This window comes from Lethenteron reissneri, chromosome 35, assembly GCF_015708825.2.
Source record: "Lethenteron reissneri isolate LAM-NWPU_2019-01 chromosome 35, ASM1570882v1, whole genome shotgun sequence".
Classification (NCBI taxonomy): domain Eukaryota; kingdom Metazoa; phylum Chordata; class Hyperoartia; order Petromyzontiformes; family Petromyzontidae; genus Lethenteron; species Lethenteron reissneri.
Window position 1 is genome coordinate 9,147,114 of NC_083813.1, and position 19,570 is coordinate 9,166,683.

The window sequence follows — 19,570 nt, forward strand, 5'->3', positions numbered from 1 at the left end:
ACCCAACATACAAGGAGCCATACTCAACTATTGTTTCGATTTAAAGCTTCTTTCGTGACTGCAGGGATTCATCTTCTTGGTTCTTTCGGTAAAGTCACGTAGAAGGAAAATTATAAAATAATAAAAATAAAACATAATAAAAAATAATTCTCACGACGTTTCGGCCACAACGACACAAACGGCTGCTTGCGTTGTGGCCGAAACGTCGTGAGAATTATTTTATTATGTTTTATTATTTTCCTTCTACGTGACTTTACCGAAAGAACCAAGAAGATCAACTATTACTCCCTCTGTGTGTGTACGTGGCGGGGATTTGGTCATACTTCACCACGCTGGTCAATTGCAGGCTGGCACGTGGTAAGGCAGGGGGAGGCTGACCATACTTCACCAGACTGGTCAATATGCGGCTTAGCGAAGGCGGTGATCATTTCCGCGGGGGGTACATAGCGCGAGTACAGTGTACAACAACAACATACAACCAACATGGGTATCATAATCGTTAGCCATGATCAATCCACTGCTGGATGAGGGCACGCTGGACGAGTTTGCTGCAATCGATTTCAAATTGCATTGGGCCGAGGCGTTTGTTGCAAAACAGTGAAGCCAGTTCGCGATGATGACACACACTTTGCCACGTGTGCATTAAGATATTGCACGCATGACCGCCGCGAAATTTAAGTGCCGTGCCATTATCCGTACATGTTTAAAGTTGTCAGGAGGGTGATGATGATGCTGATGATGATACAACAGAAACAATGCAAACACAGACCCTCTTCGTCTCGTCATCTCGCATGAAACCGCAGCTTTGTTTAATGAACAACAGCGAACACCACCCACCTCCAAGACTGTCAGTGACCACAACACAGCAGCAGAATCCACGAACACAACGCGCACTGCTGCTGCTGCGGATGATGCTCAGCTGCTGCTGGTGGTGGTTGGCTGCGTTCCTAACCACATCTCCCACCACTCCTCGTTTGCCTAATCTATTTATCGGGCTTTTAATTGGAGGGAAATTTGAGACCAAAACGTCCAACCTTCAAACGAACGCCGATTGGTCCGCGTGGGAACTCACCCCACCCACAATAGAACGTAATTTGCGAGCGCGTGTTCAAACATGCAGGAGGGGGTTTATCGCCATGTCCACAATATATCGTGATTATCGCGATATCGACGATATATCGTGGTTATCGCGATAACCACTTTCCATGATTTAAGCCGATAGTTACGACACAATATTTTAATCGTTAAATCGTGAAACACGTGGCGCGTTATATCGTGGTTATCGCGATATCGACGATATATCGTGATTATTGCGATATCGACGATATATCGTGATTATCGCGATAACCACTTTCCATGATTTAAACCGATAGTTACGACACAATATTTTAATCGTTAAATCGTGAAACACGTGGCGCGATATATCGCGATTATCGCGATATCGACGATATTTTGTGGTTATCGCGATAACCACTTACCATGATTTAAACCGATATTTACGACACGGCGATATTTTAATCGTCGTATCGTGAAATACGTGGCGAGATACGTGGTTATCGCGATATCGACGATATATCGTGGTTATCGCGATATGTACGGCGTATGGACCTTAAAACTCAATTTCCCTGTACAGAATACGGAGTAAAGCGTGTGGATTGACACGGTATGGAATAATTTCGTGTGCCACGTGGATTACATTTTATAAATTACATGGCAAAGATTGTGAGAGAATGGCATGGGCTCCCATCATCCAGCAGTGGATTGATAAAGGTTGACAAATGAACTACGATGGAAACCGTTAACAAAATAACTCACATTCGCCAATAACATCGTGGCCTTGATAGAAAACAAGTATCGTATATGGCGAGGCGACGTTTCGGGCAATGCCCCTTTGTAGCACAACATTCATTATAGAATATTGCAGCATCTCGTACCCTTATAACAGATTGAAACAGTCTGTGCACTGATAAGGTTTAATACGTTAGTGCGTTAATTGACTTTAAACAATGGAAAATGTATACGCTCTATTTTATGAAAAAAAGTTACGTATAAATTAGGTTTTGTAGTTTGTAATGTGTTATCGATTATATTTTAGAGTTTTTTGTTTAATGTTTTATAGGTAATCTTGACATATAGGTAATGAGTATGTTTTATAGTTTTTAATGTTTCATAGATTATGTTTTATAGTTCTGTTTTTCATGTTTTACAGATTATTATTCTGTTTTATAGTTTTTTTCATATTTTATAGATTATTTTAACACGTAGGCTTTCGCGACCAATATTATTAATTTATTATCAATTTATCGATTATGTTTATAGTTTGGGAAATACGTCACATCCGGTCCCCACCCGCGCACGCGCACGTGGATCTACAGTGCGCACTGTACCACGCACAGCGTGCTTCGACTCGATCACAGCTCTTACGATCGATCACAGATCCCTTGCACAAACATCGACATCGCTTACAGTTGTCTCATAGAGTCACATCGAGCCCCTCGCACAAATCGACGTGACAACGGAGCTTCTGCACGCCTTCGATTAGCACACGATTGGGTGCGTACGGTACGAAAGAAGTTCAACGTCGCTCCGTACAGATAACAAAGCATGGCCGGGCTGGAGCTGCTGTCAGACCAGGGCTACCGCATCGACGGCAGGAAGGCGTCCGAGCTGAGGAAGATCGCCTGTCGCATGGGGGTGTTCGCACAGGCCGACGGATCGGCCTACGTGGAGCAGGGCAACACCAAGGCCCTGGCCGTAGTCTACGGGCCCCACGAGGTGCGGCTTGTCGCTGTCGTCTTTCTGCTCACCTGTGGTCTATGATCCCCAGGACGTCTCCTTTGCAGAGTTTGCCACTCCAGTGGTTGTGTTCTCTTGAGCTCAGAAGACGTGTCACTTGGACTTTTGGTCTCCTGATCTAAGTCGTCTCGTCTGTGTGTCTGTGCAGGCGAATGGGACCCACTGGGTTTTTAGTCGTTTAATCTCCATCGCTTACTGATCTCGATGGGTTTCTCTCATGTTTTTTTTTTAATAAATTGGCTTCACCTAAGGTGTCTATCATTGTTTCCATGGTCTCCTGGTTCCTCTGGTTTCTTGATCTCCATCGCATTTCTAACTCTATCTGTGGTCGATGTGCCTTACAATGTCTCTGGCCTCCTGATCTCACCAATCTGAATGCATTGGCTACATCCTCAGAGTTCTACCGATTCCATGATTTCTGGGCTCCAAGTGTCATCAGGCATCTGATCTCTCGTGCATCTCTCCATCCCTTTGAGAGGGCTATGGATCTCACAAAATGCGTCCGTTTGATCTTATTGTCTCGATGATCTTGTCTCCTTGTCTATCTCCTCTATGATCTCTGGCACCCACGAGGTGTGTCTGTTCAGCCTCCTAACCTCAATTGTCTTCTGGTGGCACCGATCACCTGGGCGGTGTCGTGGCCCAACAGTAGTGCGTTGTTGCAGGGCTTCACGGTTCGAATCCAGTGGTTGCTATACTGGTATAATAATATACTAACTATAAAAATCCGTTGCTGTCCGATGTTAAATATGTCCCAGGTCTCTCTTGCAAAGGAGGCTGTTATGGCGTCTTGAGTTTTCACCTGGTTTAAACAAACTAAACTGTTGTGCCTCCTTGTTGAAGCGTGTCACTTTGCCAATTTTCAGATGCGTGGCAACAGAGGGAAGGCGATTCACGACCGAGCGCTGGTGAACTGCCAGTACAGCATGGCCACGTTCAGCACGGGCGAGCGCAAGAGGCGGCCTCACGGTGACCGCAAGTCAATCGAGATGTCGATGCACCTGAGGCAGACCTTCGAGGCGGCGATCATGACGGAGCAGTACCCACGCTCCCAGATTGACATCTATGTGCAAGTGCGTCTGCTTCCTTTACATACGTCAACCCATACGGTTCACCGCGTGTTCTTGTACAGGGAAATTTAGATTTCAGGTCCATATGGCGTACAGCCGTTTCAATACGAGCAACATGTGTCTATTTGTGTGTCTACCTTGTGATGGGACTTTGTAGGATGAACGTTGAGGTTTATAAGGGCACGGGGTGACCAATAAGATCTGATTTGGTCTGCAATAAGGTAGGTACTGATAAGAGGTTGACAGGTGTGAATGTGTGTCATTTCATTTGCGGTGTTCGTGCGATCTGGAATTGTGCTTTTAAACATTTTTGCGTTTATGAATTATTGGTATTTACTAATATAGTCCGTTTCTAAAAACATTTTTTTTACATCTACTGTATTGCGAAGGATTTTTCTATTTCTTTAACTTCCAAAATGTTTAAACATGTACAAAATGTTATGTTGAGCTGGTTGATTTCTGTAGAAATCCTAATTGATACCTTCAATACCACCCTGGACAATTCCTGCAGTAATTATTATTTTATTTTCATGTTAAAATATAACCATCTAGGTCCGTCCAGCCCCATGCCTGGTGATTCCAAAATTTTGAGCTTGTAATGTTTTTTTTTAATTCACAACACATTGAGCAGGACCATATACCTGTTACAATCTATGTATTAGATGAGTTTTGATTACATTGCTTTAAAGGGAAGTGATAGGCAAGGTCATGTATCAGCCATACGTGATTGAGAACACATTCATAACATGTAATGTGTATAGTTATCGTCAACATAAACATCACAACTTAAAGCCAGTACCAATGCAAGCATAAGGTTTTTTTACAATTTGTATTATTTATTTTATGTGCACATATGAAAAAACAACACAATCAAATTAGTACATTATCATAGCATAAGGAATCACAACACCACTATTGTTTAATAGATTGTCATAGTCTACAGTATTTTCACTGTAGGAGCCAATGCTTCGATGTGGCTTTACCCAAGTAGATAATTTACAATAATATTTTAAAGTTCAGAAACAATGCATGGTGATGCCAGCGCACGCGACCTACTCTTTTGAATAATATCACAGGATCTTTAATGTCTGCTGTGAAGCAAACGACATTATTGGTTGATACACCTGCGGTATAAATCAGTGTATATATACAAGGACGGTTTTCTTGGAATTTCTCTTACTTGATACAGCAGTCGTGCTGTGACGGTTCCACCTGAAGACGGAAGCTTGTGTTGCCTCCGAAACGTCGTGATTTTATTTTAATTTTACTTTTATTAATTTTATTTTTTTTACCTACGTGACTTTACCGAAATAACCTAAGAATATGCCTCCTTGCAGTCATGAAAGCTTCAAATCTAGAATTAAGGTATAAATCAGGGCGGCTGCTGGCTATATACCATGGACTTCTGTAACAAGCAGCAAATGCTCTACTGTTCGGCTGTCATAGTAAACAAATGTTCGTCATGTACACAGATCCTGCAATCGGACGGAGGCAACTACTGCGCCTGCGTAAATGCAGCCACTCTCGCGCTGGTGGACGCGGGAATCCCGCTCAAGGACTACGTCTGTGCTTGCTCGGTGGGCTTCGTGGATGACACTCCTCTCGTGGACATCAGCTTCGTGGAGGAGTCGGCGGGGGGACCAGAGCTCGCCCTTGCACTGCTTCCAAAGAGCGAGCAGATTGCACTACTGGAGCTCAACTCACGGCTCCACCAGGACCACCTGCCAGCCGTGCTGGAGGCCGCCACACGTGCCTGCAAGGATGTGCACGCCGTGCTGGACCGCGTGGTGCGCGAGCACTTGCAGGAGGCCACGTCACAGCTTGGTTAATGAAACCAGAGTACTACTGGATCAGCATTGTTGTGTTTGTACCCATTTATTATTCTGATAGGGATGCTGCCATGGGGGTCATGGTTAGCACACTGGACTTGTAATCTGGAGATTGTAATTTCGATCTCCTGTCATTTGAAATGATTGGCAAGGTTTTTGAATTCCCCCTGCCTGTCCACCCAGCAGTAGAAATGAATACATAGTTGATCAGCAGATCGCATGTCGGGTAAAGTGTGGTTACTCCCAGCTTGTCGAAGACGTCTTGCCTGTGTGGAAGAGTAGGTCCAAATATCATCTGATGGAAATCCTTCCTCCAGCAGTACGAGCAAGAAATTGAAGGGCGGCACATTTACATTGTACCTCTTATAATTGTGTTATTGCTTAATTCCATGAGGTGAAGACCTTTTCATTGTGGAATTCGAACCGAAAGTAGTGCTACATCATCACCCCATGCAAGAAAACAGCCTTTGGAAAAAGATATAACCAATTCTAAGGTTCTTTCATTTGCATCTTAACATTAGGTGGTTGTATACCTTCTCAGATGTTCATCTTTAAATTAATATTATGCTTGTTTATCCAGGAAAGCCTCATTAAGTCTCATTACTTTTTCAGGAGGGCCCTTCCAATTTTTCAGAGTTCGGAGTGAGAGAGCTGGCATGTTTAATCAAATTTATGTACTTTTCGGGTATTTTTTTAAGTGTGGGAAATCTGGACCATGACTGGCACACATCGGTGAATCATGTCATGGGACCTGCAATGCCCACTGTAAAACAGACTGTACCTATTTTTGATAGTTAATACATCCACGGTAAAAATAAGAGCAGCTGATTGTGTTTGAAATGTGACTGCTCTATTGCTTGTCCATGTCACTACCCACATATACTTTTGTCATGTGGCAAAAATAAGTTATTTATGCATGCTGGAATAAGTTTAATTGATAAATCTAATATTTTATGTGCAGCCATTAAAATAAGTCTGATACGCACAATTTTCGATGAGAATCGATTCCAGAATCTCAGCAGTTCCTGCAATGTGCTCCGATATGGTATTTGACCCTTGAACCACCTGGTCATTTTATTCCTCCATTAGGATGTATTGTGAAGTGCCTGTTGAATTATTGTTTTTTGAACAAAAATAATGGAATACTGGGATGTACTTTTGTAAGTATTGTCCGTTAAGGTGTTTTCTTAATAAAGTACGGCAAATAAGTTACTGTGGTTGAGTACGTAATGCACAAGTACGTGTACTTGGTAGTGGACTGCAAACATGTTTCAACATGTTTCACCTTAAAATCCTTTTGACATGAATGGCTTATATCCGTACACACTGGAAGATGGTGTATATTCAGAACAGGTTAATCTCGTCGAAATGCCCAGAAAATAATACGAGCATTTGGTGATGCTCACCTGCATTAGGTGAAATGAAATAAAAACATTTGGAGGCCACTACTGGACAAAAACAGCAGGAAAGAAAGGAATGGAGTGAAATCGGGGGTGGGAGGGAAGGTCTTGACCCGTCAGTGGAAAGTTACAGGCTGACAACATATAACCCTCATTGTTAATTCTGAGTGGAGAAAATGTCACGTTCGCATGGTGGAAAGCATCCTCTCCATAGGACATTTCCCTGAATTCTCATTGTGCTGCTGCTTCAAAAGGTGATGTTTCCTAACCCCTGATGTGATTTGTCCAAGTTGACCCCTGCTGTTTTACATGAACTAGATCCGTGACCTTACAGAGCCTGGACAGTACTGTATATAATATAGTCTTGTAACTTGTGACAACGTGATTCAATACATTGTCATAATTGTGCTGAAATTTCATCCAGGATTTGTTTTATTGCTATGTAGAGCTGGCCATCAGTTTATTGCGTCGCATTAAATCACTCAACTACAAACGTAAAATTGGAAAATCTGTCATTCGAACAAGCAAGTTTCAATGCACGTATCGTGAACATAGATGTAATTAAATTGTATCTGAGGTCCATTTAAGTTTCGGGCATGCCTCGGGATACTTTGCAAATCGAATCCTTTGTCATGTGCATTCAACTTCAGTGTGGAAAGATCCCGGAGCATCTCAAGAAATCTCGCAACATACCAGTTCCGCACATAAGGATTCACAATCATCTGCCGCTGTAAGCACACGATGTGGCTAACCTTTTAGTTGTAGCCCCCCCCAATCCTCTCATCCCAAAGAAGCTCTCAAGATCACAGGGCGAGCGCCTGCACCTTGCAGCAACCACATCGGACAGAGATCGGCTGAGATCAATCCACCGCTGGATGAAGGCCTCGCCTCGGACCGTGAATCGTAATATATAAATGAATGGAGCAGGCGAGTGGTTTATGTTTAATATTTATAATAAATGTTTGCTACTCTCAGACCTTTGCCAGTAGCAAGATATAGTAAAAGGTTTTACCATTTTAAATGGCAACAAAACTGACACCTTTATACAAGGGATCATCTTCTTGGTTCTTTCGGTAAAGTCACGTAGAAGGGAAGTAATACAATAATAAAAATAAAACATAAAATAATTTATGATAATTGGTTCTTTACCCTTATATCTGCACTGTCCTGTGCACATTATCAGAGTTATGTTCTTTTGTTTGTATTATGACTGCAGGTATTGCGGTCTATGCAAACATGACTCCTTGCAAAAAGGTGTCAGTTTTGTTGCCAGATAGAAGGGTAAAGAACCAATTATCATATTTTTACTGGCAAATGAGGTCCCCATAGCATAAAATAATTCTCACGACGTTTCGGCCACAACGCAAGTAGCCGTCCTCAGGTGGAACCAGGTCTGTCGAGGCGACAGCGTCTACGTGACTTTACCGAAAGAACCAAGAAGATTAATCCCTGCAGTCACGAAAGCTTTATAACCAGGGATCATGTTTGCATTAACCACAACACTTGCGGTCAATATGCAAACAAAAACACAACTCTGATAATGTATGCACTGTCCTTGAAGTTGATTGGTCCACACCCGAGACAGCTTTCCTTAGAGCCTAGTCTCACATGGTGTTGGACCAGATGACGCCAAAAGGCGCACAACTCAAAGACAAAGCACCATCAGAGTATGAGAGCTTGGGGCAAGCATTTACACTGAGACCTCCTGTCTCGGGTGTGGACCAATCAATTTCAAGGACAGTGAATACATTTTTCTTGGTTCTTTGGGTAAAGTCACGTAGAAGGGAAATAAAAAAATTATAAAAATATAAAATAAAAATTCTGACGTTTCGACTGCAGTCGAAATCATCAGTTCATCACACCTGATGATGATTGCTTGTGTTGTGAGAATTTGTATTGTTGAATATTTTTATTATTTTATTATTTCCCTTCTACGTGACTTTACCGAAAGAACCAAGAATATGAATCCCTGCAGTCACGAAAGCTTTAAATCAAAATTCTGTGCATACATTATCAGAGTTGTCTTTTTGTTTGCATTTTGACCGCCAGTGTTGTGGTTCATGCAAATATGATCCCTTGCATAAAGGTGTTAGTTTTGTTGCCAGGTAAAAGTGTAAAACCTGTTACTAAATGTTTGCTAGTTTGTACGAGTTGCAGCGCTGATTGCACGCCACGCAATGCGAACACGCGCACTCAGACGGGCAATGCTGGGGGGAAATCCCAATACATTTTAAGCGTTCCTCTTTCACGCGCGGTTTTTGTTGTTAAATTACAATTAAGCCGGTCAATTTACCATTCGCGACTTTTGCGGTAAACGTCGCTAAACTTCACCTATAACCTCTCAGACACCCGCTTTACATTTCACACAACGCATAGACGCCCCCTCGAAGCCGCGAGACGCCTCGCGATTGGCCCGCGCCCTGCCCACGTGACTTCCCGTCTCTCGGCGACGCGGATTGGTCCCCCCCCCCCCGCGCTCTGCGCCGATTCTCCCCCTATCCGCTCTGGTAAATACAACGGTGACGTCACCCGTAGACACGGTGGGAGGTGCGGGGGGGTGAGATACCCGTTTGCCCGTGCGTGACGTCATGTAGTCGACACCTCGGCGGCCATGTTTGTAAGGGGGGGACGTCGTCAATCTGTCGCTGTCAGGTGACGTAACGCGGGGGGCCCTCGCTTGGTCCGTGTGCAAGCGTATGGAGGGGGGGGGTAAGTGGGGGGGGGTGGTGGAGGTAAGTGGGGGGGGTAAGTGGGGGGGTAAGTGGGGGGGAGGGTAAGTGGGGGGGGGGGTGGTGGGGAGTAAGTGGGGGATAATGGGGGGGGTTAGTGGGTGTTGTGGGGTGGTAGTGAGAAGGGGGGGGGGTATTGGGGGGGTGTAGTAGTGGGGAATTGATGATGCCTCCCTAAGCAACATGGCTGCCGGTGGAGTCATCGGCTTTGTCATTGGAGGGTTTCCTCGTCGAGGGTGGCGGGTGGTGAGTTGGGTGGGGGGGGTGGTGAGTGGGGTGGTTGATGGGGGGGCTGGTGGTGAGTGGGGGGGGGCGGGTGGTGAGTGGTGGGGGGGTGGTGAGTGGGGGTTGGGGGGGGCGATTTGGGGTGGGGGTGAGTGGGGGGGGTGAGTGGAGGGGGGTTGAGTGGGGGGGGGGCGAGTGGGGGGGGGGGGGCGTGTGTGTGAGTGGGGGGGGGTTGAGTTTGGGGGGGGTGTGGGTGAGTGGGGGGGGGGTGAGTGGGGGTGAGTGGGGGGTGGGGCGTGTCAGAGTTACGCCCCGCCCTCTTCCGTTGCTTCTCGGCTCGAGGTGAAGATGGCCGCGCTCAGGGCTGCGGGACGCTGCACGGGCCGGCTCCTTCTACAGGCGCCGGGCGGAGGGCTCACGACCCACAAGGTAAGCGACGTCTCATTGAACCGAGCACTGTCGCTGCCTGTTAAGTCTCCGTGTTAAGCGGCGGAGGAAGGGGGTGGTGGTGGTTGGTTGGTGACGGGTCCTTTTCACCTGCTCTCAGGCAAGGTCACTACGGCACGGGTGGTGGTGGTGGTGGATCGGCCTCACGCTCCCCCTTGCCACAAGCATCGGGCTCCTCGTGTGCACGGGGAAGCTGTTCCCCGCCTCTCGATTGCGTGTCCCCGACGGGGCTTTTAAGTTCAATTAGAACCTCGGGGTCGCGACCTCTACTCGCAAAATCGGAGATTCCAACACCAACATTATGGCAGGCATTGTGTAACGGGGTGGTGTTGGTGTTGGTGCGATTCTTTGGGTTCTGAACTCGGATGAGGAAGACGGGAGGTGGACTGTAGTTGAGGGTGTTTTTTGCGAAGCTAAGCCTGTTTATCATTTTTTTATTACGCCGATTATTTGCTTATTTTCGGAGTTACGTGCGCAAAGTGTGTGCTCAATCCGGGACTTGCAATGTTGTAAGGTCTGGGGACTAATTGAGACATGTCTTGACATTGGGTCAAAGCTCATTCGAGTAGGAGGACCTCGCTGTGGATGTAATTTAGCTTTACTAGACCCTTTTTTTTATTTACATACACTTGCGGTTATGAAATGTCGTGTAAGGGTTAAACGCCAGCGAGGTTGAACCTTGCTGTAAAGCAAGGTGAAATCCAGTCCTTGCCATGTAATGGATCTGTACCCTGGAATACCAGAGGGCATTTTAGTGGGCATTGCAATCTTTGTTTGGTGGCTGTAATATCACTGCTCATTTGTGTTTAACCACTCATTAAAGCTACCGAGTAATTAACGTATCATTCAGTGTCGTGTTCGTGGACTTTGACATTGATACTCGTGTAACAAAATCGCTTGAAGGACGAGGCGCATTACACTCTGTTTGATACGTCTTACTTGTTAATTGAACGTGGATATTTGCAATTTTTGACATATTACTTGGTAGTTTTATAACAGTTACGTTGTAAATGTCACCCAACTGGTAAAATGTCTGTCATCCAAGTGGTTAAATAGCTTAAGCTTATATCTACGCGGCTGACATATATGTATTTTTCTGTACCGACAGCTTGGGTTTATTTTAAAATATCTGAAATGTGTTTGTATGACTACTGATTGTGTTTAGACGTTGTTTTTGTACATGACAAAAAATCTGATGTCTACGTTTTTGTCCTGATGCAGTGATATGTTTTGTTCAACTTGATCACTAAATGGGCAAGCCATAATAGGGACTCACTCAAGATATGTGGTTGACGACTGCCTATAGGCAAGCTCTCTTACTTTGGTATATGATATTTAATCAGATTTTCTAAGGCTATATGGGGGAGCTTTGCCACTATGCATTCAGGGGTAGCACATTGGGAGCACATCTAACTCGTGGATAAATTGGTACTCTCGTCTGCAGGCCGGCATGTCCTTCGCGAGCCTTTCCCGTGGAAGAAAGGTGGCATTGTCCACGATCGGCGTGGTGGCGGCCGGCGGACTGGGGCTTGCGCTGGCTTTACACCACACCATCAAGGCCGAAGAGCTGGAGCTGCATGCGCCCAAGTACCCGTGGAACCACAACGGTGCTTTTTCCGCACTCGACCAAGCCAGGTATGACGATGAAAAGTGGTAGCGCTATTGCCACTTGTCGCAGAGGTTAATGGTTCAAGCTCAGCAATCGCGCCTGGTACCGCGGGTATATTAACAAAACATACCAGCTGTCCAATTCACATTGGACCTTAAAGATCCTGTGACGTTATTCAAAGAAGGATTGGCCATGTCTGCTGGCATCAATCCAAATTAGAACATTACTTGCAAATTCCCTAGTTGGGTAAACCACACAGCAACATAGCCCCCTACTTCGTACGCAAATTATCCTCATGTAAGAAGCATCGCCTATATGATAGCCGTGCGCTATAAGAACGGCATGAATACCATATGGACGAGTGATTTTATATTTGATGACAACTCCACCCTGCCTGGATATGTGCATTTTCTGAAGTGATATGGTGTAAAGTGTTGGCCATGGCCAGGTATTGAACTCCAGTGACCAAGTTCATTGTGTAGTGTGCTTACCACTACCACCATTTCTCTAATCCCTGGAATCTAAACAGTAATTGATTAATGGGTTTGTAATTATTGATTACTACCGTGCAGCATAGTTTAAGAATGACATGTAACAAGTGAAATTGTAATTTATTGGGTGTGTTTCTGCAGTGTGCGCAGGGGATACCTTGTGTACAAACAGGTGTGCGCGGCATGCCACAGCATGGACTACGTAGCCTTCCGTAACCTGGTGAATGTGACGCATACGGAAAAAGAGGCCAAGGCACTTGCTGAGGAGGTGAGTTCACTGCCATGGTCCAGAGAAAGATAATTGAAGGCATATTGGTTTCAGCAAGGATTTGAGTTCAGCTAGTTTGTGGCTCTTAGGCCTGATGCTGATAACTGCACATGAGTAGTAGAGGGTACCAGATTGTGTTATTTTTACTGGGCCATTAGAAGGCACACCCAACACACCATGTTTGGCCCTTTCATGAACGGTCAGGTGTGGGTTGTTTTCTGTCTCAGTGCTTTACGAGCTACGTGCCTTCCTGAGTAAGATCCTTCTTGCTAAGTTGTCTGCATTGCTAATCTTCTGCGGCTGAAGGGAAATCATGTATTTTTTTTTTAAGAATGGTAAATAGCTGTTTAGATTAGGCAAAATCACAGTCCTAAATGTAATGTAAATAAACCACACCCATGACATCACAGTTACTTCTGGGGACAGGAAGCCACGCGGCTAGGACAGGGAGCCACGCAGTCCGTTAAAGTGAGACTCATGGCCCTGTTGTTACATGGTTGGTCCAATTAGGAAATCTGGACTGAGGTTCATGAACCAGGCCAGTTCACTTCCCCGTTATGGGAATGTGGAAAAAGGCTACCAGGTATTGGAGTAGGATTAGAAGGAATTTAGTGCATACTTTATCATAGTGTAGACTGTAAGCAGTTTAAATTTGGATTGGTGAAATGTAATTGAATTATGTGGTTTCAAACAACACAATAAACATGTGCAAAAATAACTTGGCCTTTGTGCATTGTGTAAAAAAACTATCAGCAGTCCCTGAAAATATGCACAATTGTCCTCTTGCCTTAGGTGTGTCACGATCAGAATAAATTTGGGAAAATGTGGCTGACTGGTGAGCATCAATGGAACACAGACTACTTTAGACTGGTTTATTTCTTATTAGGACTCATCAGTACAGTATAGTCACCAATGCTCACTGCTGCAAAGTCTTGTTCTGGGTAACATGTAGAGTCACCACATCTACTCTGGGGGCCATTAGCTAGTAAGTGCCGGCTGGAAAACCATATGCTTCAAACAACACACAGGACCACAATGCATTTCTTCAGGAACTTATGATGGTGTTTGCATGGTGTGCAAAGGCAAGAGTGCACATTTTTATATAAAATGTATGAATTTCTGACTTACAAATTTCACAATTTGATAATCCGTTTTAACTAGTATCCTTAGTTATTGCAAAAACAGTAAACGAACAAGACATTTCTGTTGCTACTTATTATTTACATTCCTGACAGTAGCATTTTTCTGTCATTTAGTTTGAGGTGGTCGATGGGCCGGATGACAATGGCGAGATGTTTACAAGGCCAGGAAAACTATCGGACTACTTTCCCAAGCCCTACCCCAATGAGCAAGCAGCTCGCGCTGCCAACAATGGAGCTCTACCACCTGACCTCAGCCTCATCATCAATGCTCGGTAAGTTAGTCCCGCACGGACAAGGACGACTCAAAAGCTTTTCTTTTGCTTGGCACCTGGTTTGATACGTGTGCTCAGGTGTCCCCAGTGTGCTCAAGGATAGGTGTGGTCATTGATTTATCTGTGTTATGTACAGACATGCTAAAATTGTTGAATGGATTTACATGATTAACTACCGTGGACAGGCTTGTTGTGGACTTGCATGAAAACCCACAAGTGACTCCTGTTGCCAAAAAAGGGGAAAAAGCTTATAGCCTGCAAGCTTTTAAATTGTGATATTAGAATTGAATGTTACGTATCAAACGATTTGATTACGTTTTATTATTATGTATTTGGGAAAATATTTTACATCTGATTTGTAAAATAATGCATACATATGAAGGTGTGCACTACATTAATTATAATACTTGTTTATTTATTATTAATATACAAAAATGTCTTCAGAAATTGTACAGAGCAGTCCTCAGAAAAGTAAATCCATTTCATTAATACCTAAAAACAGAAAAAATTAAACATCAGCCATATGATTCCCCTCACACAAGCTACCACAACTGGTTACAGCCATCATGTTGATGGTTATTGTAAATGAAATGATTGGTGATCAGATTTGAGTGAAAGGATGGACCACAGTTGTCTTCATCTGATGGGCCAGTTATTGTCATTGACTTCTCAGCTTCATTGGAACGATTGGCCAGTACTTGAGTGGTATGGTGGGCCATCTTGAGCTTGATGATGGGCCAGTGCTTGATTGGTATGATGTGTCAGCTTGAACTTGATGATGGGTCAGTGCTTGATTGGTATGATGTGTCCGCTTGAGCTCGATGATGTGCCAGGGCTTGATTGGTATGATGTGCCATCTTGAGCTTGATGATGGGCCAGTGCTTGATTGGTATGATGGGCTACCTTGAGCTTGATGGGCCAGTGCTTGATTGGTATGATGTGCCAGCTTGAGTTCAATGATGGGCCAGTACTTGGCCCATATGTGGTCACAGTGATTGGTAGAACACAATGTACATAGCAGCCAGGCGTGCTATTTGGACGTGATTGCTCTGCCGATTGCTCCAGTGGTCTCCTCATGTTCGTCTGCGTGGCCCCCCAGTGGCTTGTTCACCCATACCAGCCCCTTGGCTCCATCTCCCAGGGTTATAGAGTGGCAAGGCTGTGGGTGGCACTGAAGGCCAGGACGTCAGTGTGGGTTTGTGCAGCGGTGTCGGAACCTACTACGCTCCATTCTCATGAAAATTGTGCAAATTATACACTTGTGGAAATTCATATTTGTCTTTTTGCGTTGTCTGTTAAGTTGGCGTTAGCCTGTATTTTGAGATGCTTCATGGCACACCGCCAACCCAATGATGTTGTTAGCTATGATAGGTCTTCTATAGTTTGTTTAGCAAAGCCTTGTTTGTATGTACGCGTGTAGCCACGGAGGAGAAGATTACGTGTTCTCACTGCTGACCGGATACTGCGAGCCTCCAGTTGGTGTGGCCATACGCGAGGGCATGCATTTCAACCCATACTTCCCTGGACAAGCTATCAGCATGGCTCCACCTCTTTACAATGAAATTTTGGAATATGAAGATGGTACGTAATGCTTTTTTCTGCGTATTGTATTGATAATGATAATGTTAGATGTGTATTTTTAGTTTTGCACATACGTATTTTTAAATGTAATTATTTTTTGCATATTTAAAAAAAAATTATTACAATTTTCTTCCAATTGTGCTGTCAGTGTTGTCATGGGAACCATTCAAGTGCCCTCTTTAGCCACGCTACTAACACTACATTCCCACACATGCCCTGCTGTAGAGAAGTGCTTTAGGTGGCAGTGAAATCCATACTGCAGTTTCTTAATTTTTACTAAAGTGAAAAATAAATTGTAATATGGTAGTAGTTTTGCACAGTCATTGTTGATCAGGCTAAGTTCATTCCCTATGCTTGAGAAACCGGCTTAAACACGGGCATCCAAAACCTGTTTTTAAACCAAGCATCTCTCAAGGGTTCTGGTTGAGTGCTCCCACCCTTATTACATGTGGCCCACTGAGCAGAGTGAAATAGTTTCACCTCTGTTCAATGATTGCACTTACAAGAATACAATACAAAATCATATAAATTAAAATTAATGAACAGTATAATGATTTACATTTTTGTGCAACCCCTATATTTTAAGCTACCGATATTGATTTGGGCTTTCATCGGGTAATACAAAAAATATGCACCGTGTGAATTTTTTTATCACAATCTTTCACTGGCATAGTGTCAATGGGAGCGAAATAAATTGTCAGCATTTTACATGTCCATACCAATAATTCCAACAAAGAATGTGCATTAGATTTCCAAGTGATCATTTCTAAATACATTTGAAACTGAGGGTTGTGTAAGTTATATTCTTGTAAAGGACCTACTGGTAAAATTGCCCTGCATGTAGTTATCTTTGCAGAAATGAGTTACCATCTCTTGTTATATTACAGGGACACCGGCTAGCATGAGCCAGGTGGCAAAGGATGTGTGCACCTTCCTGCGCTGGGCGGCTGAACCAGAGCATGACACTCGCAAGCGCATGGGCCTGAAGGTAAGCTCTCCATTGAATGACTAGCGTTGCAGTTATGTACTCTACAAAATTACATGGCTTGCGTTGAGAATAAATTATTGGTGATTTAATGCCTCCTTTGGTCATGTTGTTGCTGCCAGGTACAACTGCATATGCTGTGAAATAAAATGTTCGTGGAATAACCAAGGAGCCTGATTCTGTCTTCCCACAGCTCATGATGCTGATGGGCATCGTATTGCCTTTGTTCTACTACATGAAGCGCATTCGATGGTCCGTACTCAAGTCGAGGAAGATTGCGTACAAGCCACCCCAGTAGAGACCGGTGCCAGTTGGTGGACAGGCTCTCAGGCGGCAGAAAGCCTTATGGCATGCAATTCACCTAAACTTGTATAAAAATATAAACGGAAATGACAAAAGTGGATTCGTGGCAAAACACGCTAACATTGATCAGCCTGCTATGAGTGATGTGCATTGTGCTGTTCATACTTTCTGCATCATTTTCGCCTCGCGCAATAACTCGGTTCCTCTTCTTCAGCCATGGACGATGGCTGGAGCTAAATAAACATAATCTTATGTAAACATGTTGTACTTGTGTGTCTTTGTTCGAGAGTTTTGATTGAAAACATTTCTTGTGTCAAAGGAGTGTGTACAAAATGACTTCTGTGTTTGTGATGTTGGTCCTGTAAGCACTCACGCCACTTCTCAAACCTCCTCGACCTCCCTGGTTAACTACTGCCCTCGGTGGATACAAAATGAATGGCACATTTGAAAGGTTATGGAAATCCAGCCTTGATATCTTAATACCAGATATGGAAGACTCGTATTGATAAATAAGTTCAGTTGGCTCTGGCAAGATCAAAATTGGATTTTTGCTCCGATTGCAAATGGTGCTTAAAGTATGCATACATTTAGCAATTGTAATTATACATAAAATAGATTTAAACGAATCGTCTGTTAAAAATATATATTTTTAATAATTCTGAAATAGTTTTCAAATCTGTAAATGATTAAAAAAAACATGCAGTCAGCCACAATTTTCTCAAATTTATTTTGATGGTGACCTAAGACCACAAAGCAGTTCATCAGGAAATGCTGATGAATTTTTGCATATTACACTGGCTGCATGTTACACATTATTCTATTCTTAGGTGTTTTCGGTAAAGTCACGTAGGTAAAACATCAAAATTAATAAAAATAATAAAATAAAGATCACGACGTTTTGGAGGCAACACAAGTCTCCGTCATCAGGTGGGACAGTCACAGCCAGATCAGCTGCATCAAGTGAGGCAATGATTCAAGATGTAATCCCTTAAAAGGGAGTTGAGGGGGGGGCTCATCAGAATGTGGTAGCCAATGAATGGAAAGTATCGGGAGAGAGGGGCCAAAAAAAGGGTGCATGTTACACATTTGCGTGTTGTTAGAAACTCCTAAAATAGCTTTTAATCAAATGTCTTCATTATCCACAACTGATACCTTCAAAAATGTCAGTTTTGGAGGACAGTGGCCACATTTTTACCAAGCGGTATGATTTTTATTGAATTTTATTTGACCTTTATTGTGATAACACATTTTACCTCTGCATGTAAAATTATCCATGTGCACGTTACACTCAAAATTCAACTACAAAGAGATCAAAACGATTCCATGTTGCCCATTAGTGACAAAGTACTGTAAGGGTACCTTTAAAATCAAAAGTTTACCTTTTGCATTTACAACATTGCCATTTTTGGCTCTCGTTACAAAAATCGTTGAAGGGGAAACAACATTGGTAGTGAGTTGGAGCGAGTGGAGCTCCTGTAATGCAGTGATGCATCATTGTCCTGCAATATTTGCCTACGTACTGGGTTCCCTCATTGACGATATCAGTTCTCATAAAAGCTTTGCTAATGGAAGCTTTATACTGTGACGTTAGGGGCCATCCATTTAGTACGTACACATGGAGGGGGAGGGTTAACCCAAATGCGTACATTTTCTACTGACTGTGAGTACGCATAGGAAACGGGGGGGAGAGGAAGCCTCGATAACACATTCCTGCGGAGGGAGCTGGTAGGAACGTTGGGTTGCTCGGTCAATGGCCTGCAGGGTCAACGGCGGCGTGGTGTATTCCGCAAATATGCTCGACTGTGAGGGCGGGCACAAGCCGGCGTGAGTAGGTTAAACGTTGAGTTTTATAAGGGCACCACGGGGTGACCAGCCCCTCCCCACCCAGCCCCACCCCTCCCACCCCCCACCCAGCCCCTCCCCACCCTCCCCCCACCCAGCCCCTCCCAACCCAGCCCCTCCCCACCCAGCCTCACTCCTCCCACCCCCCCCACCCAGCCCCTCCCCACCCTCCCCTCCCAACCCAGCCCCTCCCTCCCCACCCAGCCCCTCCCTGCACGACGGACACAATAATCCCCTGGGGGCTGGTGTAACCAGGAGGTTCCTACCAGTAATCATTTGTCTACATTGGCCTTCAAATTAGTTAGTCCGGCGGTGGACTGTTTGCTTTTACACGTTAATATTGTAAATCCTTGATCATTTCTGCGTGGATTAAATATCGGCCGTTCTATAGGATTCGGGGGGGGGGGGGTGCGTCAGGCGAACGTACGCAGGTGGGGGGGGGGGGGTGTAAAAAGTCCACGTGCGTACAGGGAGAGGGGGGGGGGGGTCAAATTTTGACAGATTTTTGCGTTCCTACTAAATGGATGACCCCTTACCCACTGCGAGTGGTCATTGCTGATCCACGGTGTGGCGCTGCAGCC

At 44.4% G+C, this 19,570-nt stretch overlaps 3 protein-coding genes across 3 annotated transcripts in view; 2 read left to right on the top strand and 1 right to left on the bottom strand.

Moving 5' to 3' along the window:
* Window positions 1-959, bottom strand: part of OPLAH (5-oxoprolinase, ATP-hydrolysing) — a 37,292-nt gene extending 36,333 nt beyond the window's left edge. Inside the window, 1 exon segment of the mRNA XM_061565740.1 lies at window positions 838-959. The gene's annotated coding sequence lies outside the window, so the exon portion shown is untranslated.
* Window positions 960-2,351: 1,392 nt separating this feature from the next.
* On the top strand, window positions 2,352-6,903 carry EXOSC4 (exosome component 4). Its single transcript, XM_061565741.1, has 3 exons — window positions 2,352-2,775; window positions 3,663-3,869; window positions 5,339-6,903. The coding sequence occupies exons 1-3, from the start codon at window positions 2,605-2,607 to the stop codon at window positions 5,693-5,695; spliced, it is 735 nt and encodes a 244-aa protein (XP_061421725.1). The 5' UTR covers window positions 2,352-2,604; the 3' UTR covers window positions 5,696-6,903.
* A 3,439-nt stretch (window positions 6,904-10,342) lies between these two features.
* Window positions 10,343-17,405, top strand: LOC133350904 (cytochrome c1, heme protein, mitochondrial). The gene is made up of 7 exons (XM_061565742.1): window positions 10,343-10,478; window positions 11,941-12,131; window positions 12,738-12,864; window positions 14,121-14,278; window positions 15,699-15,859; window positions 16,747-16,847; window positions 17,038-17,405. The coding sequence occupies exons 1-7, from the start codon at window positions 10,398-10,400 to the stop codon at window positions 17,140-17,142; spliced, it is 924 nt and encodes a 307-aa protein (XP_061421726.1). The 5' UTR covers window positions 10,343-10,397; the 3' UTR covers window positions 17,143-17,405.
* Window positions 17,406-19,570: the final 2,165 nt, after the last annotated feature.

What these genes read in the sequence shown, in the direction of transcription:
- EXOSC4 (XM_061565741.1), top strand. Translation starts at nt 2,605, where the DNA reads ATGGCCGGGCTGGAGCTGCTGTCAGACCAGGGCTACCGCATCGACGGC. An exon ending in TAGTCTACGGGCCCCACGAG is followed by an intron (nt 2,776 to 3,662) that starts GTGCGGCTTGTC and finishes GCCAATTTTCAG; the next exon opens with ATGCGTGGCAACAGAGGGAA. An exon ending in AGATTGACATCTATGTGCAA is followed by an intron (nt 3,870 to 5,338) that starts GTGCGTCTGCTT and finishes TCATGTACACAG; the next exon opens with ATCCTGCAATCGGACGGAGG.
- LOC133350904 (XM_061565742.1), top strand. Translation starts at nt 10,398, where the DNA reads ATGGCCGCGCTCAGGGCTGCGGGACGCTGCACGGGCCGGCTCCTTCTA. An exon ending in AATTTTGGAATATGAAGATG is followed by an intron (nt 15,860 to 16,746) that starts GTACGTAATGCT and finishes GTTATATTACAG; the next exon opens with GGACACCGGCTAGCATGAGC. An exon ending in GCAAGCGCATGGGCCTGAAG is followed by an intron (nt 16,848 to 17,037) that starts GTAAGCTCTCCA and finishes GTCTTCCCACAG; the next exon opens with CTCATGATGCTGATGGGCAT.